At 43.9% G+C, this 17,256-nt stretch overlaps 1 protein-coding gene across 10 annotated transcripts in view; it reads left to right on the forward strand.

Annotated features, from left to right (window-relative positions):
- Positions 1 to 17,256, forward strand: part of RAP1GAP2 (RAP1 GTPase activating protein 2) — a 283,508-nt gene that overhangs the window by 235,987 nt on the left and 30,265 nt on the right. For all 10 annotated transcript variants that reach the window (XR_009553162.1, XM_060204154.1, XM_060204155.1 and 7 more), the window contains 6 exons: positions 924 to 1,002; positions 1,676 to 1,729; positions 5,681 to 5,764; positions 10,821 to 10,921; positions 11,751 to 11,880; positions 14,962 to 15,117. Coding sequence is in view for 9 of the 10 variants with exons in the window: in XM_060204154.1 (XP_060060137.1) it covers positions 924 to 1,002; positions 1,676 to 1,729; positions 5,681 to 5,764; positions 10,821 to 10,921; positions 11,751 to 11,880; positions 14,962 to 15,117 (604 nt within the window). In the remaining variant the exon portion in view is untranslated. The remainder of the gene's footprint in view (positions 1 to 923; positions 1,003 to 1,675; positions 1,730 to 5,680; positions 5,765 to 10,820; positions 10,922 to 11,750; positions 11,881 to 14,961; positions 15,118 to 17,256) is intronic.

A 17,256-nucleotide genomic window follows, 5' to 3' on the forward strand; every position in this document is an offset into this window, starting at 1 on the left:
CTGTCTTAATACAAACAACTTTAATGGAAGAAACAGTCCCCAGTAATTTTATGAGATTAGAATAACACCTTGATATAAAAACTAGACAAAAGAAGCATAAAAAAATATATAGGGTGTATGGATCAACCTGGCAATGCCCATGTCCAGTGGAGAAGCGATTACAGAAGCCAGACCTCCCATTTTCTGTACCCCGTAAAGAATTTTGGTCCATACTCCCAGGGGGCTAGAGAATAGGGAAGCTTCCAGTGGAGGGCATGGGACACAGAATTCTGATGTTGGCAACTATGTGGAATTGTACTCGTATTATCTTACAATCTTGTTAGTCATTATTAAATCTCTAATTAAAATATAGAGCAGTGTTGTCATTGAACATAGAGGTGAAGTTCTAAGTATTAGCAAGTCAAATTCAGCAGGATATTAAAAATAAAATCAGCAAACAGAGTTTTTGCTTTACCCATGGAATGATAGCTCAACAGAAATGTTAATTCACCAGGTTAACAGATTAAAAACCATATGATTGTCTTAGCAGATGCAGAAAAACATTCAGTAAAATTCATCACTTTCACAATGTGCTAAGTGATTCAAGGGAACAGGCTAAATTTAGAGTCTTATGGTGAATCCCTTTGTAAAGCAACCTTTATCCCATTTACATTCGGAGTAAATCCAGGTTTTCAAATATTAGATTTATTTTTCAAAAAGGTTGACTTGCATGTGTGAATCCAAATATATCCAAGAAGCTAGGCCAGACTCTTTGGAAGAGGTATCTCTCTCTCTCTCAAAAATATAATGGTAAAGTTGAAGGTGATGATTTGCATTTCCCATATTTCAGTTGCAGACAGCTTATGGTCTGTTGTGCCCTCAGCACTTTCCTCATTGACTTCATCTCTTGTGAATACCCTTTTTTACCTCATCATTCTGTGCAGGTCCAAGCTGAAGACAGTACATGAGCGCATCCCCTTGGCTGGACTGAGCAAGTTGCCCAGTGTCCCTCAGATTGCAAAGGTAAAAATCTGATCCCTAAGGGAAGGGCTGGCCACTGGCTAAGGCTGCAGGCTTGATATCCTGTGCTCTTTAGACCTGGACTGCACGAATAGGGTGAGGTGGGACAGGGGGGCTATTAAAAGATACCTCTGTTTCCTCTTTCCTCACCCCTTCCATTCTCTACTGAGACTGCTCAGCACATTATTAATATTAATTCCTGGCCCCAAGTCCACAACTAGTTCAGGAGAAGAGACATGAAAAGACTGGGCTCAACAGAGATTTCAGAGGAGGATGGAGGAAGGCAGTGGCCAGGGTTGCTTCACAGCAGAAGAGAACGGCACTGAATGGTGGCCAGGTTGTTATCTAGATGGGGGTGCCTCTCACATAGCTAGCCAGTGTCTAGTGGAGGGGCCCTGCACTGTTCTGGGTTACTGGGAACTTAGGAACTGAGCCATCAAAGTGTAGAATTGTGATAGATACTTTCATCAGCTTCACTCTCATCAAGAGCCCAGAGAGGTTAGTTGACTCCCCCTGGACACTTGGTAGTAAGTAGTAGAGCCAGGATTCAACCCCAGATGTCCCTGTCTGCCCCCCCCCCCCACACACACACACTTTTGGTCTTGGTGGGCAAAGGAACTCAGATGCTCTCCTGTTCAGAGAAGACTCTGACTTGTATTTTTCTCTCCCTCCTCAGGCTTTCTGTGATGATGCCATGGGGTTGAAATTCAACCCTGTCCTGTACCCCAAGGTGAGGACCTTCACTCTTCTCCCCTTGTCCTGGACTCTACAGCTCAGCATGATCCACACACCTGTGACTCCCTGGTGGTGTTCTCTCTGTCTCGGTGGGGGTTCTGTGGAGGGTTTCTGGGAAAAATCTCCATGCCACTTCCTTTCCACTGGGTATCCAGCCCTCCTGCACTGGTTGCCCAGCTGCTGTGGAGGCAGCTGAGGTACAGCAGTGTTGCAGCTACTCTACCACATGCTTGTTAGTAGTAGCTCCCCAGAGTCAGGGTGGCAAGTGATTCTCCTTGTAGCTGGTACAGATGTGGCCAGCCATCATGAGGGAGTGAGGAGGCAGAGGGCAGAAGCCAGATTGTGGCTTCCCAGTGCCAATGTTACTGCAGCTCTGAGACCATACCAGTCCCTGCTGAGTCCTAGTTAATATACTGGCTTCCTAGTTTCCTCAGGGTTGGCCTGCTCTCAGCTCCAGTTCTGATGTGACTTCAGTGTTTGTGAGAGAGGAGCATCAGAAACAAGCCAAACCAAGAAACTCACTCAAAAACAGCTATGAACATGGCTGAACTTAAAATTACCCACAGACAGTACATTGCTTTAAATTGACCAGAGCAAGAGGCCCAGTATACTCATTGTTTAAGAGCCAGTGGGGTCTGGAGAGATAATAGCAGGATGGTGCCTCTGAGCTTCTGTGAGCCAACCTGGTGGCAGCTGAGGCTTGCTGGAGTACCAATTCTGACAACTAGCAATGATGAGAGGAAATGTTTGGTTGGGGAAGAGCGGCCCTCTCCTGGCTGGGACATCCAGAACACTCTGAAACACACGTCTTAAATGTTCATGTGCATATGACCCTCCGCCCATGCACAGTGACTGAGCTGATGGCGGCAGGGCTCTCTCATCCATGGAGAATGCGTCCACAGAACCTGTCTTCATTCAGCTGCCACTGCAGCCCTCTGAGCATCTGTAGGCACTTACCAGTAATCTGTTGCACTCTACTGAATATCTTCTACCACTCATGCTGCTCTCCCCTTTATAATTATAGTGGAATTAATGAGGTTTAACCAGACATTACAACCCTGTCATAAAGGCTGAACTTGACAACAAGACTGGCAATTTTTGTTGTCAAATCATATCCACCAAGAGCAATCAATGATACTTATTTGCACAGTCTCTCTCACTTGGAAAGCCTCTGGCAGTTGTGGTAACAATGACAGAGTAGCTATATTTTAATGTTTTCTGCATTTGAAGAACTCTGTTTTGCTGAGAAGTTACTCTGGCTGGTGCTTATGCATGTGTGTGTGTGTGTGTGCGTGTGCGTGTGTGTGCATGCGCGCATGCGTGTTTAGAAGTGGCAGTTTCAAATGGTCCTTGGAAGATCTTTATATAAGGTGCTGTTCCCCCATTTAGCTCATCTCAGGTAGAAGTGTATGTGTGTGTGTGTGTGTGTGTGTGAGCTCCCTTCAGGATTAGGCAGCAATGTTGAGAAACATCCATTTCCTCAGACAGTTGGGATCCTCACAGAGATATAATGGGTGGCATATATTCCTGCCAAAAATACTTGTTTTTTGTTCTCCCACTAGTATAACAACATGTGGCCAGATGCCTTCTTTTTTTTTTTTCTTTTTTATTTAAGAAAGGATTAATTAACAAAATCATAGGGTAGGAGGGGTACAATTCCACACAATTCCCACCACCCAATCTCCATATCCCACCCCCTCCCCTGATAGCTTTCCCATTCTCTATCCCTCTGGGAGCATGGACCCAGGGTCATTGTGGGTTGCAGAAGGTAGAAGGTCTGGCTTCTGTAATTGCTTCCCCGCTGAACATGGGCATTGACTGGTTGGTCCATACTCCCAGTCTGCCTCTCTCTTTCCCTAGTAGGGTGGGTCTCTGGGGAAGCGGAGCTCCAGGACACATTGGTGGGGTCTTCAGTCCAGGGAAGCCTGGCCGGAATCCTGATGACATCTGGAACCTGGTGACTGAAAAGAGAGTTAACATACGAAGCCAAACAAATTGTTGAGCAATCATGGACCCAAAGCTTGGAATAGTGGAGAGGAAGTGTTATGGGGGTACTCACTGCAAACTCTAGTGTACTTCTGCTTTCAGGTATATATTTTGCAGTAGTTTATGGATATGTGTGAACATATGCTCTGTCTCACAGAAACTGGTGTATATCTAGGTTTTGGGACTTTGTTAGAGAGTGAACCACCTGAGATGGAATTAGAGTATACTATAAAAGGAAAGGTCTCACCCGAGTAATGAAGCTGAAGGGTTGTCATTCCACACGTGAAGTCTCTGGACACAGTCTGAAGTGAAGCATCTTGAGGTGGCAATCGTTGCATTGGTTAGGTTGTGATCGGCAGATGCAGTATTATTTGATATGGATTGGGAGAGGCATACGGGAAAGTGGGCCCTATCCAAGGGTTCCAGGACTGGGGGAAGTAGGGGCTCTCTAGTGGAGATGTGAGGTTCCTGCTGTCTTAGGGTTCAAAAAGACAATCGATCGTTAATGTTATCACATTAATTGGTAATTGGGTTAACTTTGAAAAGTCCTTTTGTTAGGGTTTGCTGTACAGTATCCAGTATCTTGTATATAGCTGTGCTATTGGTTGCTTCTGATCTACTTGGTCTAGGCTTTTGAGAGAGTCTGCATATCAATTACACAGCCTATATATTAAAAAGATTCAGTTTGTGTTTTGAAAAACTTTGAGACATACAATTAATTTTCCCCCTCTCATATTAATTAACTAGTGGTTTATATGACTACATTTTACTAGGAGTGTACATAAACACATTCCCACTACCAAAAGACTGTGACCCATCCCTCCCACCCACTCCCACCCCCCACTGTCCTAGGAAGCTGCATGTCTACCCTTCACCACAGGGTTTTTACTTTGGTGCCCTACTTACAATTTGGTCAGGGCCTGCTTTTAGTTTCCCTTTCAGATCTTCTTAGTCAACTTCTGTTGATGAGTGGGATCATCCCATACTCATCTTTATCTTTCTGACTTAGCTCACTTAACATAATTCCTTCTAGCTCTGTCCAAGATGGGTCAGAGAAGGTGGGTTCATTGTTCTTGATAGCTGCAAGATGCCTTCTTTTTATTGTAGAGAATAAAGCAGTCACACTGAAGTCTTTTCTCTCCCAGCAAGCTGATTCAGTTTTGCCTTTTTTGGGGGAGGGTTATGTAGATGATAATGATGGTGATAGCTGTTCTGTGCTCAGCATCTTATGTGTCTGATCCTGTTGAATCTTTCACAGCAACACGTCTTCATGTAAAAGATGACAAAGCTGAGACAGAGAAGTTAAGTGGATTGTTCAGAGGTATATTGGTAGAAGTAACATTTGAAAAGCTAGAGTTTAGTGTTTCTGACCCCTGGACATAATAGAAAGTACTGGTGGTAAGTTGTTTTTCCTTCTCATGCTGTGTTAGGGTATGCTTCTCCTCAGAGTGGTCTGCTTTGAGACCTCTCATTTTATAGACTGGGAGACTAAAGTTTGGACAGGAACAGTACCTTGCTCATAACTGTACTGCTTGCTAGATAGGGGATTAGAGATAGTGTCACCTCTAGTGACAATTTTGGGATCCTGGCTTCACTTTTTTAATTTTTTATCACAGATGAAGCCCAATGTAAAGTCAGTTCCATGAGTTCTGTTGGACTTCCTATGTGCCCAAGTGCTAACTGGCCCATCGGGATGGGGGTGGAATGGGTGACCAAGAGGTTTGGCCACTGGAAGAAGGTAGCTCCTGGGAACTAGCTAGCTAAGCACCACAGGGTTGCATCCCGATCTTCTGCTTCTGACTTCAGCCTTTCTCCTCCTCCACACACGAGTGTCTTGTATCAGGTGTGTGGAGGTCACAGTATCTACTGAAAAGAGGGCTTTCCCTTCCATTAGTTTCCCCACTTCCTTCCCACTTAATGGAAACTGTTATTTTTTTTTTCCCCTTCCTATGTTTTCCAGGCCTCCCAAATGATTGTGTCCTATGACGAACACGATGTGAACAACACATTCAAATTTGGGGTCATTTACCAGAAAGCCAGGCAGGTAAGCACCATGAGTCCGTGCTGTGGCTTTACCCCATGCTCTGGTTTCCCACTGTGGGTGTGTCCCTCTCCCCAGGACGAGTTGCCCTGCACTGGGCTCTTCAGCATTCTCAGTGTAATGATCACCTTTCTAGTGTGAACTAGACGGAAGGTTGTAGCATCTTCAAGGCAGGCTACTCCTCACCAAAAAATGCTTGAAAATTCTTTAAATGGTAATGTGCTCTTTTTATACAGTAAGTTCTGATTCTTCTTGGCCATTTCAGTTTGGCTTATCTTATTTGGTCCTAGCTATAGGTAGCTTTTTTTTTTTTTTTCCTCCTCACCAAACTTCAATAGTCTGTTGGATCCAGCTGTGTCCATTTCTTCCTAACTCTGCATTTAATAGTCTCATCTTGATAGCTGGAAACCAGCCATGATGAAAGTGTTTATATCATAGAAATTGGCAAACACCAGGCCTTCTTTTTTTTTTTTTTTTTTTTATCTTTCTTGGAGAGCTGGTGGTTTAAAAAAAAAAGAAAGGAAGGAAGGAAGGAAGAAAGAAAAAGAAAAATCCTTTAGTAGCCTTCTCTTTAACCTCCTTCATTTTTTAGAGCACTTCCATCTCCTTTGGGGTGAAGTAGTTGGAATAATGTGTCACAGGGAGGTTAGTCTGTCGAAGTCCCCCATGAGCAAATGGTTGGGATGGAGGGTGTCAGTTGTGGGGGAACATTTGAGGGAAACATTTCGAAACCTCCAAGTCAAGGATTCTTTATAACTTTGAACTCAGTGTTTTCCATAATTTTTCAGAATCAAAATTTCTTGATAGTGTTTTCACAGAGTTTTAGAAAAAAAAGATTTTAGCAGTATAATTTCATACCTGTGCATGATGTATGTAAGTCACTGCAGTCTCCACCAAAGTCTCTCAGACCCTCCACAGCCCCCGACCATTGTTAGTTTTTGTGAAGTCTTTAGAGACAGTTTGGTTACCATTTTTTCCCACATGTTCATTTCTCTTAGCCATCTGCATTACACATATGTGTGAGACCATCCAGTAGTTGCCCTTTACCTCTTTACTTGCCATAAAATGGTGTCCATTGCCATCCATTTGGTCCCAAACAAAATAATCTCATCTCTTGATTATCGTATAGTAGTCCGTGGGGTATATGTCCCACAACTAATCTATCTATCATTTATTTATCACTGGACATTTAGGTTGCTTCCATATTTTGGCTTTGAAAGGATAAAGAAACTATTGGCCAGGCTTACCATACTTACTTGATCATAAACATTCCATCTTTCCTACCATGAACATTTATTTACACCCTGAAAAGTGGTCTGCTGAATGCACTAATTTTTTTTCCTTCACCTGGGTTATATGTATATATGTATATATATATGAGTTTATGTGCTTATAGCTACACACACACACACACACACTCTCTCTCTCTCTCTCTCTCTCTGTCTTCATATTTATCTCACTTAAGAACCTAGCATGGTGGGGGTCAGGCTGTGGCACAGTGGGTTAAGTGCATGTGGCGCAAAGCTCAAGGACTGGCATAAGGATCCCGGTTGGAGCCCTCGGCTCCCCACCTGCAGGGGCGTCGCTTCACAGGCGGTGAACCAGGTCTGCAGGTGTCTGTCTTTCTCTCCCCCTCTCTGTCTTCCCCTCCTCTCTCCATTTCTCTCTGTCCTATCCAACAACGAATGGCATCAGCAATGGCAATAATAATAACCACAACGAAGCTACAACAACAAGGGCAACAAGCGGGGGAAGGGATGGCCTCCAGGAGTGGTGGATCCATGGTGCAGGCACCGAGCCCAGCAATAACTCTGGAGGAAAAAAAAAAAAAAAGAACCTAGCATGGTGACTTCATATAGATGTACTCAATTTTTTGCATAACCATCATGCTATCTACCCTTGCCCACATATACTCAATTTTTATGTGAATTAATTAGTGAATAAAGGTTTTGACTCTTTTAATGATAGGGTAGCAGTATTTCCCAGTACTATTTGTGTTAATTCTTGTGTGATGGTGTCTCTCTTGACTAGATGATAGCTGCCTTCCTTGTCTCAGGATTTAAGACCACAAGAGACATATTTTCACTAAAAACACTCTTAACTAGGTGAAGCGTTTAAGAGCCGAAAGACCAACACAGATGAATCTTATAATTTAGGGACAATTATTCAGGTAGCCGCTCTAATTATTTTCACATATTGCATTTTTATTTTGTACAGCTCTGCTAATATAATCCCTCTAATTAAAGTGCTTTACTTGTGGAATTTACCAAAGCAGATCTCATAAGATGATTACAGTCTAGTGTTGCAGCAAAATTATAATTACTGAGCATTAACCATCTACCTCTGAGAAGGAGTCAGTGTGTTCTTTATGCACCTGATGCTGCTGAGACTAAGGCTAAGGCTAGGTGGGGGGACAAAGGGAGATAAAAACCTCCAGCTGGTGGACATCGAGAAATGAACATTTGCTACATGAAACCCTATGCTGGTCTCAGGTTATAAATAAGCCCCATCTAACTTGTGTTTATTAGGCACCGTGCTAAGCACTGGGGGGGATACAGTGGTGACTAAGCTCCCTTCCCTGAAGACATGGTCAATTCCAAGTTCAGTATAAAAATAAGACAGTGCTCATGGCAGACTGGGTGTGAGTCCTGGAGAGAGGTGCACACCCACCCCAGAGCCCAAGCCGGATTGTTTGCCCACTAGGAGGTATGCATTGCCTGGAAGCAGCTGTTCTCCCACATCCCCTTCACGACCTGGGACAAAGAGGACGCTGGGCTAAAGTTGCAGTGCGTTTGTTACATGCTATACCAGAGCAATTAGCAAGTCTTCTCTGTAAAAATCCGGATGGTAAATATGTGGAACAAGATGAACTTTTATTCACTGCAGTTTGAATGCAGTGTGGTACAGCTAAACTGGCTGAAAGTCTGGCTTGAAAGTTTCTTTCAAGACTGAACATACTTTTGAATCTTTGGCCATACAGCCCAACAACAGTCCTCTTTGGTATTCACCCAAAGTGGTTGAAGACCAGTGGGTTATTTTTTGTGGGGTGGGGTGGGGAAGACTGCAATGAAGCAACGATATAGAAGAATCCCATCACCACCATGATGGCTGTGTGGCCTTTTTATATCCATGTCAACTCCCCCTTCCTCTGGGCTCCCTTCCCCACTCTGTTCCCTAATTCTTTTCCAGTTTATAAAACATTGTCATTTCTAAGATATTCTACAAGTGTAATAATATAGTTTATAATTTCCAGGGTTTGCTTTTCTCTATTATCAGGTTTTCACCCGTGTTTGACTTCATTAGTAACTCATTCTTTTCTTAATTGCTGAATAAAATTCTTTAATATGGATGTATCACTCTCTGTTTAACCCACACTCATGAAAGGAATCTGGGTTTTCAGTTTGGGGCTATAATGAATAAAATTGCCATGATCATTTGTGAATATAAGTCTTCTCTGGGATAAGTATATATGGGTACAATTGCTTGATTGTATGGCAGTTACATATTTAGTTTTGTAAGCAGCTGCCAACTGTTTCCTAGCATGGTTATTCTACATTCTACCAGAAATACATGAGTGATTCATTTTATCTGCATGCTTGCCAGCATTTGTTGTTATTTTTTTCATTTTAGCCATTCACATAGGTGTATAGTGATTTTCTCATTATAGTTTTAATTTGCATTTATGTATGAGTAATGATGTTAAACATCTTTTTATGTGCTTATCTGCCATCTGTATGTCCTCTTAGGTGAATGACTTCATATAATTTGAACAATTTCTATGAAATATTTTTTTAACATTGGCAGAACACTTTTTAAAATATTTTATTTTTTTAATGAAATAGAGAGATCTAGAGAGAAACCTGTAGGCCTGCTTCAGCATTCATAAAGCTTTCCCCTTGCATACGGGGAGCAGGGTTTGAACCTGTGTCTCATTTAGATAACCACTGCCCAGCTCCATGACTTACTTACTTACTTTCTTTCTTTCTTTCTTTCTTTCTTTCTTTCTTTCTTTCTTTCTTTCTTTCTTTCTTTCTTTTCTTTACCAGAGCACTACTCAGTTCTGGCTTATGGTGGTGCTGGGGATTGAACCTGGGACCTTAGAGCCTCAGGCAGGAGAGTCTGTTTGCATAACCATTATTCTATCTCCCCTTCCAACTTTTCACATTTTTACCAGCGCTTGTCTTTCTTTTTGATTATAGCCATCCCAGTTAGTGTGAAGAAGCATCTCATAGTAATTTTTAATTACTCTTGAATATTGAGTTTTTAAAAAATATAGTCTAGATACGTTTTTCTAGAAGTCTGTTGATTTTTCATTTACAAATTCTTTTTGATATCAAGTCTAAGAACTTTGCTACAGTCTTTTTACTGACTATTAGTCTTTGTTCAAATAGAAAATTCTCCCCACCGGGGCTAGGCAGTGGTACAGCTGGTTGAGCATACACATTACAGTGCAGAAGGACCCAGGTTCAAGTCCCTGGTCTCCACCTACAGGGGGAAAGCTTCATGAGTGGTGAAGCAGGATTTAAGGTGTGTCTCTGTCTCTCTCTCTGTCTGTCTCCTCCTCCCCTCTCAATTTCTATCTGTCTCTATCCAATAATAAATAAGTAAATATAGAAAGAAAATTCTCCCCACGTGCAGGGAGTTTGCTTCGCAAGTGAAGCAGATCTGCAGGTGTCTATCTTTCCCTCTCTCTGTCTTCCTCTCCTCTTTCAGCTTCTCTTTGTCATATACAACTACAGCAATAGCAACAGCAACAGCAACAACAACAGCAACAACAATGGAAGAAAGATGGCCTCTAAACACAGTGGATTCGTAGTATAGGCACTGAGCCCCAGCAATAAAAAAAGAAAGAAAGAAAATTCTCATTAACTGACTCCCCAGATCCATCTCCAGGAATGAGCTTCTGTTAGACTTTCCTACCAGGACAAAGCTGCTAGTTGGTGAATGTATTTGGAGGGTGGGGTGAAAGATTGGGACCAGGTATATGAACAATCACATTCCTTCCGAGCACCAGGATGGCTTTTCCTAACTCCTGACACTGTTCCTGTTTCTCTTGTAGACTGTGGAGGAAGAGCTCTTTGGGAACAATGAGGAGAGTCCTGCTTTCAAGGAGTTCTTGGACCTGTTGGGGGACACAGTCACACTGCAGGACTTCAAAGGGTGGGTTTAAGCTAATTGATCTTTACCACCCAGCTAACAAGGAATGCTGAGAGGCAGAAAGCTGAATTTCAGAGGGAGCATTTGAGAGTTAAGTGTACTTGCATGCACACACACACACACACGTGCGAGTGAACACACACAGAGAACATGGGGTTGTTTTTAGTAAATGTAAACACCTACTCATCAGCATTTCTAAGGCAGTGTTAGACTAAGGGGTACCTGACTATCTGAAAGGTGCTGCCATTTCATTGGGCCTTTGGATGTATGACGAAGTTGCTCCATCTTAGATTGGCCTTCCTAATTACATTTGGCTCAGACCAAGAGTGAAATAAAATTACATACAAAACTATATGGTTACAGTGTGCAAGGACCCAAGTTCAAATCCCTGGTCCCCAACAGCAGGGGTGAAGCGTCATGAGTGGTGAAGCAGGGCTGCATGTGTTTCTCTGTCACTCTCCCTCTTTCTGTCTCCACCTCCCCTCTTGATTTCTCTCTTGTCTCTATTCCAGTAATAAAAATAAATACAAAGTATTTAAAAATTCTACACACAAAACTAAATGGTGTATGTGTGTGGGGGTGGGGTGGGGGAGCTAAGGCTCAAAAATGAAGGTTATGCCTTTGTTTTTTTAAGTGATGTATTTATGGCTAGGCTACCAGACTCATCTGTTCAGAATAGCAAATCTGTCTGTTCCCCTCACATAAACTCTCTGCTCTAAGGCTCCTGTCTTCTTAGCCATTCTCCTACCCCCATATCCTTAGAGAATCTTGTGCCATGTTATCCACTTACCCTCACACTCTCTCCCTGGCATCTGTTCTGTTTTCCCGACAGTTTCCGAGGAGGCCTGGATGTGACCCATGGACAGACCGGGCTAGAGTCAGTGTACACAATATTCCGGGACCGAGAGATCATGTTTCATGTCTCCACAAAGCTGCCATTTACTGAGGGAGACGCCCAGCAGGTAACCTGGTTCTGGAGGGCTCGGGAAACTGGGGGCATGTGAGGTGAAGAGCTGTTTCTGGTGTGATCTGCAGGGGACTACAGATCCCACCCATTTGCACAGTCAAGAGGCCAATCTGTCCAGCTCTGTTCCCATCTCAGTCGAGCCTGTTGTGTTTTTTTTTTTTTACCAAGGCCACAAAGCCCTGTGTGGCAGGCAGGACAGGGTTTGTGATTAGTCCATTCTGACCAGTGGGGAAACTGCAGCTCAGTGTGGGTACAAGACTGTGTCCCAGTTGAATAGGGAGGGTTGAGAGCAGTGCCAAGGTGTCCTGCTCCTGGAGGGAAGGGTGAAGCTGGAAAGCCCTGATGGGGTCTGTGGATGGTGACTTGCAACCAGCCCCACCACTTAGGGAATGTGACTCAAGGCAAGTTGCTTAAGCTTCTGGTCTCATTTCTCTCATCTGTGAAATGGAGAATAACACCACCTGCATCAAGTTGCTGTTTTGGAAATTACATCAGGTTGTAGATGTAGGGCTCAGTATGGTACCTAGCACGTGGCAGGCTTGTGTCCTAACAGCTGTTCTCTGTCCAGGCCATTGCCCTTGCTGCCTGCCCCCCTCCTGCCCCAGTCGCAAAGAGCTGGTTATTGCATGAGACACTCTTTTCTCCCTGACTTTACTAGCCACACACATTCATATCTCACCATCTGCCTGTGAGCAGGGATTCAGACGTTCTCACAACCACAGAACTCTACCCTCAGTCAGACCTCTGCTTCTTTCATTTTCCAGTTCTACCACTTGTCTGCTGCTTCTGACAGTGTATCCCCAGGCGGGCTGGCTTTCTTTTTTCTTTAAATAATAATAATTTCTTAGCTATTCTGTGAAAAAATCAATTCAGAAAATATTTTGAATGTCTACTATAGGCCAGTACTCTGCTAAGAAACATTTAAATATGACCATGAGATAATTATTAAAACATGTTTCGGACTGGTGAAATAACTCACTTTGATAGTGTGTTTCTTTATCCTGTATGCATCCTAGGTTTGAACCTAACCACCACTACATTAAAGAAAGCTTTGGTGCTGAGGCCTCACTCACTCTTTCTCTGATTCTTTCTGTCTCTGTGTTAGAAAAATAATTCACTTTGACCTCATGGAATGTATGAGAGACAACTTGAGATTAATTATTTGAAAGCCAAATACTTTCAGAGGGACAAGCAGTTGTACCAAACATAGATAATAGGCACAGGAATAGAACACGGGCTACAAATTCCACGTGTTCATTATATACTTCACTTATGGAGTGCTGAAACCAGCAGCTGACGCTAGACCTCTTCCTACTCTTGGTGCCTTTCATTCTTCAGGAAATCAAAAAAGGAAGGTAGGCCTTTAGCTAGACCCTGACCCATTTGCTTTTGAGCAAGGAATGGAGGAGGGAGCACAGATGTAATATTGTAAACAGAGTGCCTGGCTTCTCAGGAAAAAAGGAAACTGGCACAGGAGACTGTGGTTTGGCTCCAGAAGAACTACTGAGTGTTCCAGAGAACAAATGGGGGTAGGATTCCTTTGTATCCAGTGTAGGTCTGCTCTCTGCATTTCACCTCTGGTCTCTGCCGCTGCTCCCCCACCTCACCAGCCTGAGGCTCCGGGCTATTCCCTGTTTGCCTCTCTTTCAGCTTTACCTGTGTAAAGTGGGAAGTATACCTTGGCATGGAGCTTGGCAAGAGCTGAGTAAATACTGATTTTTCTCTTCCCAAGAAATGGCATGATGATGGTACGTGGAATAAATGGGGCAGTTTGTGTGCAAGTGCCTTGCTCAGTGCTCAGTAAATGAGTTCAGTGTGAGGCGTAGTGCTGCGTGCCTGCAGTAAGTGCTTCATAAAGAAAGTGTTGCTATGACTTGGTGTGCAGGAAGGCATGAATGTATGAAGTTTGCCTTGAATAATCCAACTTGATTTCCGACACACAGTGGATGCTGGCAATTGAGATCACAGATGAAAGCACCTGGCACATGTTTGGATACTCAGTTGGGGTGGAGTTTCCCTCTTCCCCCATAATCTCCACCCAGCCTAGCTGCCCTTGTTTCTCTAAGCAGGGCCTTCTCACCTCTGTTGTAGGATAATGATCCATTTCTCATCCCCTTTTAGTCTCCCCTTTCTAGGAAGACTTCTTCATTTACCAGCAGGCTTTCACTTTTCTCTTCTCTCTGCCCCCTGAGGATGCCAGGCACTTCATGTGTAGTGGTTAGTTTTTTCGTTTTTTGTTTTTTTTTTTTGCTTCCTGGGTTATTGCTGGGGCTCAGTGCCCACACTAGGAATCCACTGCTCCTGAAGACCGTTTTTTCCCATTTTGTTGCCCTTGTTGTTGGATCAGAGAGAAATTGAAAAGCGAGGGAAAGACAGAGGAGGAAGGAGAAAGATAGACACCTGCAGACCTGCTTCACTGCTTGTGAAGTGACCCCCCTGTAGGTGGGGAGCCGGGGGCTCAAACTGGGATCCTTACGCTGGTGCTTGTGCTTTGCGCCATGCACTCTTAACCTGCTGCGCTACTGCCGGACCCCCTAGTGCGGTGGCAGCGGTTAATTTAACACCTGCTGGCTGTGGCTTCACCTGTGTTTGTGTTTCTCCCAGATTAGTTGCAGGTTCTCTCAAGGCAACATCTGGCTTTACTTTTTAACTGACCTCCCCAAGTACTGATTCAGGGCTCTGTATTCTATAGAGCTCAGTAAGATACTTTCTGACCTCTTCCAAACACCTTAGGTGTCTTCCCCATTTTAAAAAAAATTTTGGGCGAAGGGTGGATAGCATAATGGTTATGCAAACAGACTCTCATGCCTGAGGCTCCAAAGTCCCAGGTTCAGTCCCCCGTACCACCATAAGCCAGAGCTGAACAGTGCTCTGGTTAAAAAAGTAAAAAATAAATAAATAATTTATTTTTCATCTAGTGTCTTCTAATGTTGAAAGAAAAATCCCCAAGAGAACTAGGTCTTGGACTTGCGGGGTTTCTGTATAAATATAGAAAATGTGGAATTTCCGGTACAGATTTATTCTCTTTTCAGTATGTTCCTAGCTGGCTTTTAACAATGGAACACTTTTTGTTTAGCTCCAGAGAAAGAGACACATTGGGAATGACATTGTGGCTATAATCTTCCAAGAAGAAAACACACCGTTTGTCCCAGATATGATTGCCTCCAACTTCTTACACGCCTACATCGTCGTACAGGCCGAGAGCCCGGGCCAGGAGACCCCATCCTACAAGGTGAGGAAGAAGTCTGGTTGGAGGAAGTGGCAGGTCCAGTCTCTTCACCACACTTTATAGATTCAGCAGTCAAGGAGTATCTGTTCTCAATAGTTTCTTAGGAGGTTCTTCAAAGTGGTGCTCCTGGCGTTCTTATGATCAAGTTTCCTTGAGTTCTCGCGTCCCTAGAACTTGGATCGAGGCTGTTGGTGAAGTCGTCTTATCCACTCAACTGCCTCGAGCATATGTCCCCAGGATTGAGAAAACCTGTGAGAAACCCCTATTTAGAAGCAGGTGATGTCATCCACCAGAGTGAGGCTGAGCTGGAAGAGGGAGAAAAAGAGAAAGTGGAGAGGAGGAAGGGAGGCAGTCCACAAAGGGGAGGAAGAAAAGGAAGGTCAGTCTGTGGTGAGAAGAGTGGAAAGTGGGTCCAGGGGGCTGCCCCGCCTTGGCCCCTGCGTAGACTGCTTTCGTTGAGAGGTTCTGAGTGAATGATCCATTTTAATTAGAATATCTCAGGGTGGAGTTCCAAGTGTCTGGGTTTAAGCCTCCTAAGCTGTAAATGGTCTGTCAAAATCCTCACTAATACTGGATTCTCAGTATCCTCACCCTGCCGGTTCCCAGCGGCTCTGTCACTAAGCCATCCCGACTCCTCTCCAGGAGAAACAATCCCAGGTTCTTAGGCAACACTTTCTCTATACCATAGTGGTATTAGGAGTGTTGGACCACAAGGCACAGACAGAGGGAGGCAAGGTATTTTTTTTTTTTTTAATGTGAATGTTGCGTAGTCCTTGGACCCCTTGAAAAATGTTGTATGTGCGCCTCTTTGCATTTTCTGAGGAGAGGGAATGTAGCTTAAATCCTCAGAGGATTCCCTGATTACCAGAGCATCCAATGGAGAGAGGACAGATGTGCTTGTTATGGATGATGGGAAACCAGGAGGCGTGGAAATGTTTCCTACGTAAGCACTGTGGGGTTCATAAGACTTCATAGTGCTTCATGCCTACCTTCATGAAGTATCAATATTGCATCACAATTTTGAGGAAATTGGTATCATATAATTGCTATGTTGGAAAAATCCAGATATACTATGTGCAAAATTCATGTATCAACTGTAAAACAAAATACGAGACCTAAAAAAAAAAGACTGGGCAGGGGGTAGATAGCATAATGATTATGCAAAGAGACTCTCATGCTTGAGGCTCCGAAGTCCCAGGTTCAACCCCCTGTACCACTACCAGCCAGAGCTGAGCAGTGCTCTGGTTAAAAATAAATAAATGAATAAATAAAACAAAGGTGAGGAAGGATGGGACAGGTAGGGGGCAGGGATGCACCCAGGCTGTGGTGGTACTCACCCTGCAAGAAAAAAAAAAATCATTTAAAAAATTTTTTTAAAAAAGACCTACAACTCTCTCCTTTTGAAGTGACCTGATTCTTTCACATGTTTCTGCTCCTCTGTCATTGAGCAGCAGCTTTAACTAAAAAGTTGGAGAAGCCATGATGTGAGCTCTTCCTTGAAGACCATAGGATCACCTGCGTGGACAGAAATGGGCCTTCCACTTCAGTTAGCATCTCATCTCAGTTTGTTGGTGGAAGCAAGCTCATTTGGTGGCTTTTGTGTGCTAGGCACCATGCTAGGGGTGTGGCATGTGGAAATTCTGACATGCAGAGCCTGACTCCAGGGAACGGACAGAAGAGATCCTGAGTGCAGTCCAACCGCTGGGCATCTTGAACAGTCAGCTGGCTCTTTAGCAGCTGGTAGGGCAGAGAGTTATCTAGAAGGACCCTTAAAGTCAATGAGAGGACTCCCCAGCCCTGCCAGAGTCATATGAATGGGCCCTGTTGGCAGAAAGAGGCCTCTTGTATACTGCTAGTGTCCGCTTTACCAAGCGCTTAGCGGACTGGAAAAATTTCCAAAGACAAACCACAGATTAAAAAAAAGAAAGAAAGAAAAAAAAAAAGCACACCACCCTGCCTTCAGCTTCAGTGCTGGAAGTCTCTATCTGGTCTTCCCAGCCATGGTCAATGGTTCAGTGGAAGACTGCCCTCACACAGGAGCTGAGAAGCTGAGGAGCAGAGCCCACAGGAGAAACAAGTTTGTCCTGGTGGTGTGGGGCATTGTACTCCAGCAAATATCCAGGCCAAAAGGCAAGACTGTGA

Source organism: Erinaceus europaeus, chromosome 12 (assembly GCF_950295315.1).
Source record: "Erinaceus europaeus chromosome 12, mEriEur2.1, whole genome shotgun sequence".
NCBI lineage: Eukaryota > Metazoa > Chordata > Mammalia > Eulipotyphla > Erinaceidae > Erinaceus > Erinaceus europaeus.